This window comes from Austrofundulus limnaeus, unplaced genomic scaffold (assembly GCF_001266775.1).
Source record: "Austrofundulus limnaeus strain Quisiro unplaced genomic scaffold, Austrofundulus_limnaeus-1.0 Scaffold71, whole genome shotgun sequence".
Lineage (NCBI taxonomy): Eukaryota > Metazoa > Chordata > Actinopteri > Cyprinodontiformes > Rivulidae > Austrofundulus > Austrofundulus limnaeus.
This window is the reverse complement of record NW_013952473.1, coordinates 435,218-444,649: the sequence shown is the minus strand read 5'-3', so window position 1 is coordinate 444,649 and position 9,432 is coordinate 435,218. Positions and strand designations below refer to the sequence as shown.

General features: G+C 37.8%; 1 protein-coding gene across 1 annotated transcript in view; it reads left to right on the top strand.

Annotated features, from left to right (window-relative positions):
* cyfip2 (cytoplasmic FMR1 interacting protein 2) overlaps positions 1 to 9,432 on the top strand; it is a gene marked incomplete at its 3' end in the record, with an annotated part of 36,296 nt that overhangs the window by 20,520 nt on the left and 6,344 nt on the right. The window contains 7 exon segments of the mRNA XM_014010613.1: positions 1,139 to 1,216; positions 1,529 to 1,630; positions 4,645 to 4,826; positions 4,924 to 5,020; positions 8,102 to 8,230; positions 8,330 to 8,434; positions 8,546 to 8,634. Of these exon segments, the coding sequence (XP_013866067.1) occupies positions 1,139 to 1,216; positions 1,529 to 1,630; positions 4,645 to 4,826; positions 4,924 to 5,020; positions 8,102 to 8,230; positions 8,330 to 8,434; positions 8,546 to 8,634 (782 nt within the window).

The following is a 9,432-nucleotide window of genomic DNA, read 5'->3' as shown; positions in this document are numbered from 1 at the left end:
TAATGTGACAAAATATGGAAAAGTTCAAGGGGTATGAATACTTTTGCAAACCACTGTATATATATATATACGGAAAATTCAGCTTGTCATAGGAATAATCTGGCTCATGGTTTTAAAATGGAATAATGGAGACTAACGTCAAAATATTGTTTTAGCTCAGCCGATATTTTTATATATAATTACATGAACCTAATCTAAGTGTTATTTCTTAACCTAATAACATTTTTGCACAATGAGCTTAAAATTGGTTGATGTCAAATCTATACAGTGTTATAAAGTCTCCATGTTTAGGCACACATGTAATGTGACAAAATCTGTTCCTTCTTATTCTAGATTTCCATCATCAGGCTTTCTTCCTTGCTGAAATGTCATTGCTTAAAGCAACATAGGTTAAATGGAAATCAAAGCAGTTAACTAATCTTGACACAACACCGGCACTGCCTAAATCAAATTAAACATGCTAAAGATGTATTCACTGGAACATATTCAATATTTTGTCTTTGTCAGATGGACAACCTGTTGAATTTAATAGAGTTTGTTTAGCAGCTTTAAAACAGCATGATGTTTTTCCCCCCCCTGCAGCCTCTGTGTGCATCTCGTGCTGCAGTGGTAAACCAAGGAAACCTTGCAAATCGCACAAGCCACCCTGTTAGAGTTAGCTAGCTTGAAGTACTCCAGTAGTCTTTGTCGGCCTGCAAAACCTTTTAGAACCCGGCTCGCTCAACAATAACACAGTTACAGACTCCACTCGCTGTGATAAATTTGAAACTGCAGTTTAAATGAAGCCTAAGCTTTAACTGCTGTAGGCAGCGCACACTGGTGGTGTGGAGGAAAACTGCTGTTAATTTCAGGTCAAATTTGTAAGAAATTAAAAGTAAAATTTAAAAACTCATGTTGACTAAGAAGTTTGCTAATAATATAGTGAGTATCATTTACAGTATTGCTAACTGGAGAATTAAACTCTTTCACCAATCAGCAGCAGGTAAGATATTAGCTGCTCACAACCTTTCCACAGAGCTCTACTTGAAAGGATTTGATCTGTGACTTTAAGGCAACACTTAAAGTTGTTAATGTTTTGTTGAAAGAATGTTTGTTGTGGTTTTTATTTATTTTTTATTTATTTATTTATTTATATCAGAATGAGATGCTGGAGGAAGGACATGAGTATGCTGTGATGCTCTACACGTGGAGGAGCTGCTCCAGAGCCATTCCTCAGGTGAATCACTTCCTCCTTGTTGCACTCATTGATTCCTAGATGTTTTTTTTTTTTTAATTTTCATATTGTTGAACAGCAAACCAAAAATAAAACCTGACAACTAACCATCATGACTGAGTTTACCTGTATAGTTTAGCTGTTGGTAAAGAAGACCTAGAATTCACAACTAGATATAATTTCTTTGYTATTATGATAGGAATGTTAGTAATTTTCTTAAGGTGGTAATTGAGATGAGACTGATAGAGATTTGATCATGTTTGTGCCTCACTCTAACATCAGGCTGTGTGATGACGCCACCTTGTGTTTTGTTAGGTGAAATGCAACGAGCAGCCCAACAGAGTTGAGATCTATGAGAAGACTGTGGAGGTGTTGGAGCCTGAGGTGACCAAGCTCATGAAGTTCATGTACTTCCAGGTGAGTCGGATCATTTGCTTTAGGAAAATGTTCAGGAATCAAAAGAGGGAAAAAAATGTAAGTTTAACAATTTATTTATTTATTCATTTGCATTTTTGGGGGGTTTGCTTTCAAGAGAGGATGTCAAACCCCAAGTTAAATAAGAGTATAATGCTAAATTTACTTTGTTTTGTTTTTCTGGTGTTTGTTGCTCAGGTCATACTCAGTTTATTTCCATCTATTCATCATGTTGATCAGAAGAGACAAAATCGTAACCATTTTGGTCAAACCTTGTAACATTATGCACAATCGTATGAAATCTTGTAATGTGTTCATTCTCAGAGTATGTCTTGTCGGTGGCTCATAACTAAATTTAGCTCAACATCTATAAATTGAACTGAGTTATAGCTCTTTTTGTGTTCGCTAAGGTCAATTAGCTGTAGCAGCTGTTTTAATATGTATTGACTCTAAATGTTAGTCAGTTGTGTCTGTGATCCCAATGATGAATTTCTGAAAGATCCATAAAAATTTATTCATATGATATTTTGGTAATAGCCAGATACAATTAACTAATAGTTAATGGTGCAGTTTTATTATTATTTTTTTATTTTTATTTATTTAGAAATTTATTCATTTCATTAAAAACAAACTATATACAGTAAAAAAAAAATTCCTGAATTGCGATGTCTCGGTTTCGGATGTAGGACGGTTGGAAACTGGCGTGTATCGTAAGCCCACCCACACAGACCAATATTTGCGTTTTGACTCCCACCACCCACTGGAACACAAGTTAGGAGTGATCAGGACTCTGTACCACAGAGCAGACAGTGTCCCTACAAACCCAGGAGCCAGGGAGAAAGAGAAATCACACACACGACAGGCCCTGGAGCAGTGTGGTTATCCTGACTGGGCTTTCCTGAAAGCAGACAGGAAACACAGACAGGATTCCATGCAACCTTCAGGTGAAAATGAAGACCCCAAACCCAGACCCAAACCAGTGGTTATTCCGTATGTTGCGGGTGTTTCGGAGAAACTGAGACGTTTATTTTCTAAACATGATGTCCCAGTRGCTTTCAAACCCCAAAACACATTACGGCAAAGGCTGGTTCACCCCAAAGATCCGGTGCCCCGGCACAAACAGAGCAATATTGTATATGCTGTTAAGTGCCAGGAGGACTGCGACCAGTTATACATCGGGGAAACAAAGCAATCACTGTTCAAAAGAATGGCCCAACACAGACGAGCTAATTCTAATGGCCAGAACTCTGCAGTTTTCACTCATTTACAGGCCAGCGGTCACTCTTTCAGAGATGAGGATGTTCTCATTCTTGATAGAGAGGAACGTTGGTTTGAGAGAGGAGTAAAAGAAGCCATTTTTGTGAAGAAAGACCGTCCATCATTAAACAGAGGTGGAGGCCTCCGTTTTCAGCTGTCCCCCTCCTACAGCGCTGCCATTGCCAGTATCACTCCACCCCCTGTTAACAATAGGTGTTAATTAGGTGTCAACGATGGCATGTGATGTGAGTATCAGTCACATGGAGGCAGGGCTTAAAAGCCTGAATTTTGCCTGAAACTCTCAGACTGAAGAAGTCTCTTGGAGGAGAGACGAAACGTTTCATTAGAGAAGAACCCGTCCAGAAGACCTATACAATTTATTTCTTTTTGATTTTTTACCTGGATTACTGAGATGCATCAGGACAACTGTATACAATAAAAGAAAAAAATACAAGTTAAATAAGATGAAAGGCAGCATAAAGAAGAAAAAATCTTATAATATCTGCCTCCTTTTTCCTAGAATATATTCAAACAAAAGTAATTTACAAAAAACTAAAYTAAACAAAAACAGCATCAACTCCAACAACAATTTGCATGGATTCACATTATGCAATGTATGTATATATACAAATATATATATATAAGGTTATCAGTGGATAAAGATTTAAACTATACATAGAATTTATAAATGTACCAATATTATTGGAGTCTGTTTTATTTCCCAAATCAATATAAAAGTCTCCACACAAAAATAACTGTTTTGTTAGCACTCTTTTCATAGAGCTACATGATTTTATCAGTAAATACCTCTATATTTGAATCTGGTTATCAGTATACACAACTTATAATAGTTTTAGAATTCTTATTTAATATTTCAATTGTTATTTTATTCCATGACATATATAATTATTGAAATTTTATTATTTATTCAGCATTTTTTTTCATTATTAATAAGTAGCGTGACTCCATAGTTCAATGTGAACATTATTTAAACTTTCATCATTGAGCCACATCTTTGAGAGTGCTATTTTACCAAATCTTCTATGTAACTGTTATAAACCATCTGTTATTTTAGATTAATTTGCATTTATACTTCTACTATTAATATAAATAATAGAAAAATCACAATTTGTTATATTAATATCATTAAATTGCTCTTTATTATAATATTCAGTCTTTAATTACAGGAAAAAAATAGAATCAATCCGATCATCTACATCATATGTTTTAGACTCTGAGTCTACARATGTAGTCATTTTTTAGTGTAAGATTCCATTAGTCTGTACATATTTTTATTAACTGTTTTTGTACCGAGTTGTTTTAGCATTTTAATTTTGTAATTTGTCCCTCCTGAACTCATCTAAATCCCTCTAATTCCTTTAATTCTTTTATTATTTTAACACGAGACCCTTCCTTTGCTCTGATCCAGATGTTTCCATTTCTTGTCCAGGTTTCAAAAACAAAAGTCGTGCAAGCATGAACTGCTTAGTATATAATTTGGAGATGACTCTCTGCTACTACCACACCAAATTGTAGCCCAATATTAGTAAAACTGATTGAGTTGTAGCCAGTTTGCTACAGTAGCTTAGCTTTGGCGGCCATATATACTGTGGATACCTCCTAAAGTTAATCAGTTATAGATTTGCAATTACTTTCTGAGAGTTTCATTAAAATCCATCCATTGGATCACGAGCTATTTTGCTACCACTTCACACATCGAACGCAGTGTTTAATCCGTTGAATGTTTCTTGTTTTTCCAGCGGAAGGCGATCGAGCGGTTCTGCAGTGAAGTGAAGCGTCTGTGTCACGCTGAGAGGAGGAAAGACTTTGTGTCGGAGGCCTACCTGCTCACTCTGGGCAAATTCATCAACATGTTCGCGGTACTGGACGAGCTGAAGAACATGAAGTGTAGTGTGAAGAACGACCACTCTGCTTACAAACGGTACCCAAAGCCCCAACGAGTAAATATTCATTTCTTTTAGTTTTTTTTTTCCTTCCAAAAAACAAACACGTCGTTCATCTCTTCTTGTGGTTATTAGAGCTGCTCAGTTCCTGAGGAAGATGGCAGACCCTCAGTCCATCCAGGAGTCCCAAAACCTCTCCATGTTTTTAGCCAACCACAACAGGATCACTCAGGTAGTTTCTTCAGCAGCGTGGGAAGTTCTAACGTGTGAAAGATGACTCGGAGGGATGACACCGTTTTATTGCTCCCATTGTAGCCTGAATGCTGAGTCAGCATTCACACTGTTGTCTTCTGTATGTTTTTTGGAATCTAAATACTTTCATCTATTTCGGCCATTCAGTTGTCAAATCGGTAAGCTAACTCAGCATATTACGGCTATTACTTTTGGTGTTTACCTTTTTATACATTTTGAATAATGTAACTTTATTTACTTTTATTCTAATGGAAATACTTAAAGTGTTTTCAAATTATAGAAAATCTTTTTGCTTCTTGAAAAATACTTCAGCAGCTTGCTTGATTTTTAGCATTTAGCTGAATTATAGTTTTTAGCTAGCCTGGTAAAAACCAGACCCTTGTCCTTCACTTTGCTCCGTGTAAGGGTCTTAACTTGCGGCTATAGAGAAGTGATTCTTCCTGGAGGTGTGGCCTCTGCTGAAGTTTAAAATGGTTGGATCAGTTGGCCGCGACGTATGTCGGTGTGAAGGAGGCTAAGCTAAGAAGCTAACTGGATATCGCGTTTGCTGTAAACAACCCTACTGAGAGGAGAAAAGTAAGAGCCGAGCGAGACGACTGTAAATGAGAGCTGCTGCTTTGTCAGACAAATTTATTTTAATTTGAAGCCTTATCAACACAGACTGGCTACATTCACTTCCTCCACTGCCGTATGCTAAACTAACTAGCAGACACTGCGCAGAAAATCGACATAATTCAAAACTCCGCCTTCTCTTCTCTGATTGGCCCGAATGAAATTCTCCTGAAGAAATCCTTGTCTATGGGAGAAATCCCAGATGGAGCAGTGAAAGGAGACTAGAACTGAGCAGAAGGCAAGGGCCAGGCTAGTTTTTAGACAATGTTCTGTTGTTCTTAGCTTTTAGGGGGCACTTCAATAAATGCATTGTCCAACCTGGGCAGTGTTACCAGGTTAGTTTCAGTCACTCGGTTATAATGTCTAGACCCTCATATCATTTCTAAATCAATCTATATGTTTTATCTAGTTTGTTTTCTGCTTTGGTTTGAAAAATAGTTTAAATATTTTGGTACGCTCCATGTCTGCAGGGCTCTGCAATTTTTTTATGGTGTTAYGCAAGTAATGCAGGGCTTGTGTCCAAATTTTTAACCTTTGATGACCTCTAAATCCTGATTTTTGTGGTCTGATTTATTAAAAAAACTGTTTTGGAATCAGTGTGTAGAGCCTTTCTAGTAAAAATAGGAAAAACAGCTGTAAAGTAATTTTGAACATTTTATGCAAGTGCCCACTTTTAGTGACTGTGCTGACACGTTTAGCCTTCAGCTAGTGGTTTGTTAATTTTGGCATCTACTGTTTAAAAAAATCGTTTTTGCTACTGTTCTGGGGTCTCATTTATAAAGGATTGCGTGGAAACCATACTAAAAGTGAACGTACGGCCAAAAGGCGGAAATGGCATACGCCAAAAAAATTCAGATTTATAAAACCGTACGTACGCACGTTTCTGCGCATCTTTCCTTTATAAATCACAGCCGCACGTCAGAGTTTGCGCACGAGGTCCCGCCTCAGGTTCTACCCTCTACACGCCCACACTCAACCATAAACAGTCAATGYAAAGTACCTCATGAATGTTAAGATGTATTTAAATCAGTCAGMTGATTAATGCCAACAAAAGTGATTGGCTCAGACACGCTCCATCGTGCGTCTGGAGGTTGACAGGTGCTGACTGACAGCTGCTCACATGAACAGAATGTCTGTAACTGACACAGATTTTCCCTCATTTTGCTTTAGAGTAATCTAACGATTTTTATAAAAAATAAAAATAAAAAACCTCAGCTTCAAATCAATCTCCCATCAGAGCCTGCAGGACGATAAAAAACAATAAATTAAATTAAATAAGTCAGGTAAAATTAGGAATAAGTCCCCCGCTCTTCTCCTCGTCCTCTCCCCCTCCTGCCTGCTCTGTTACCCGCGGCAGACCCCCGCCCCGCGCACGCATGCATGCACACACACACACGCACGCACGCACGCATCCCCCGCGCGCGCGCGTGACAAACACGGACTGGATACACGCCCTGCGCGTGTATCCAAAGCTTTTGCTGTCCTGCTGTTCTTATCGGGGAGGGGTCTGTGGGTCAGGGTCGTCTGAGGAGGAAGCAGATGAATGGAGTTGCGCACGGGAACTTTTATTTAAGTCTGATTCTGAAGGTAAATTAAATATCCGACAGTGATCATCACACAGTGTGGCTCTAATTCCTCACTTCACCATCTGTGTCGCAGTTTCACGTCTCCAAAATGAGCGTACACATGGGTCAAAGCTGGCGTGAGGCACCGCACATTTTCACGTCAAGTTTGGATTTTATAAATCACAATCTTAGCGTCAAAAGTGGCGTACGCAAGTTTCTGGGCTCAAATTGTGCGTACGCAAGTTTTATAAATCCGACCCCTGATCATTTTAGTTTTCAGCTGCTGTTTTGTTAATATTGACTATTAGCTAACGTTCTGATCATTTTAATGTTACTGTTATACTTATTTAGCATTTAGTTACTGTTTTGATCATTTGAATTGGCAGTGATTGTTGTGTTAAATTTAACATTTACTACCCTTCCTATTATTTTAGTTTTCAGCTACTGTTTTGCTGATTCTTGTTTTTAACTACTTTTCAAAAAAAAAAACTTTTCAGCTCTTTTTTTTTTTGCTAAATTTAGCTTTTAGTTATTGTTCTGTCATTTTAGTTTTCAACTAGTGTTTGCTAGCTTTAGCTTTTACYTACTTCTCTATCTATTGTTATCAACTACTCTTTTGCCAATATTGGCTTTCAGCTGTTTTTCGGATCATTTTATCTTCCAAATGCTTTAATAAAAATGTGTTTGCATAAATCATCTCAAACTTTTCTTTACATCCGTAAATGGATTATCTGAAGTTGTTCAAGTTAAACTGTTATTAACACAAAGCAGCACAGATTGTTTTGCCTGTGTGATGTGCAGAGGTATTCACAAAAAGTGAACATAACTTTAACTATGACTGTCGGTTCATCCCAGTTTAATATCCTCCACCTCTCCCTGTGCAGTGCCTGCACCAACAGCTGGAGGTGATTCCAGGTTATGAGGAGCTTTTGGCAGATATTGTGAACATCTGCGTCGACTACTATGAAAACAAAATGTATCTGACACCCAGTGAGAAACACATGCTGCTTAAGGTAAAAGCACATTTGACTTTTTTTTTTTCTGCCAGCATTTAAAAAACATGAAATCAAATCTCAAGGTGGTATTTGTTTGGTCCTCCCAATGTCTGGCAGGTCATGGGCTTTGGTTTGTACCTGATGGATGGGAATGTAAGTAATATCTACAAACTGGATGCCAAAAAGAGAATCAACCTGAGCAAGATTGACAAGTTCTTCAAAGTAAGTTTTGTTGTTGTTGTTGTTGTTGTTGTTGTTGTTGTTGTTGTTGCTGTTTTGGCATATCTTTGGTCCTCCATGTGGCAAAGTGTTAATTCATTCTTCTTTTGTCAGCTTCAAGTTGTGCCTCTGTTTGGAGACATGCAGATAGAGCTGTCACGTTACATTGAAACAAGTGCTCACTATGAAGAAAACAAATCTAGGTAAAATAATACTTTTTATACTCTATATATAACACCAATTCTGAAAAAGTTGAGACTGTTGAAAATGTAAAAAACAAAACAAAACAAACAAAAATAAAAAAACAGTACTATGTAATGATTGGGGGAACAAGGACAAAGTGGTGACGAGGTCATGTTTACCTCTGTGGATGCAACCTTCTGCCACTGAAGGAGCTGCTCAGTGCCGTCAGAGTCCCCTGCGTGGGGTGGGAGATGTTGGCCAACAGGAATGAGAAGCCACTGTCACTCAACACCTCCACATGGTCTCTCAAGCCATTTGGGTCTGGGGACCACTTACAAGGGCGAAAAAAATTCCAGGGACCCCCTCATAAACCCCATGCTGTTTTAAAAGATAATTTGTTGTCATTTCAACCCGTAAATGCCATAGGAATATATATATTTTATTAAGTTTATTATGTTTGTTTTATTAGTTCATTGTTCTCCATGCCATGCATTTTTAAAAATAAAAAACAAATTAACATTTTAGTAAAAAAAAAATTGAGGAACCCCAAGTTACCTCTCGTGAACCCCTGGTGGTCCAGGAACCCCAGTTTGAGAACCTCTGGTCTAGAGGGCATCCTAGAACCGAGCTGGCCTTCAGGATAAGCCTGTTAAATAATGAAATGAGCATGGAAATGCATGGAACGCCACTCCGTCTTCATAGCTGGTGTATGCATTTCTGTGGTCCTGGAAAACTGTTTATGACGTGAAAACTATTAAAGGGCCTATATTATGTGTTTCTCAGGCATATATTTAAATACTATACCATAATAAAGTATC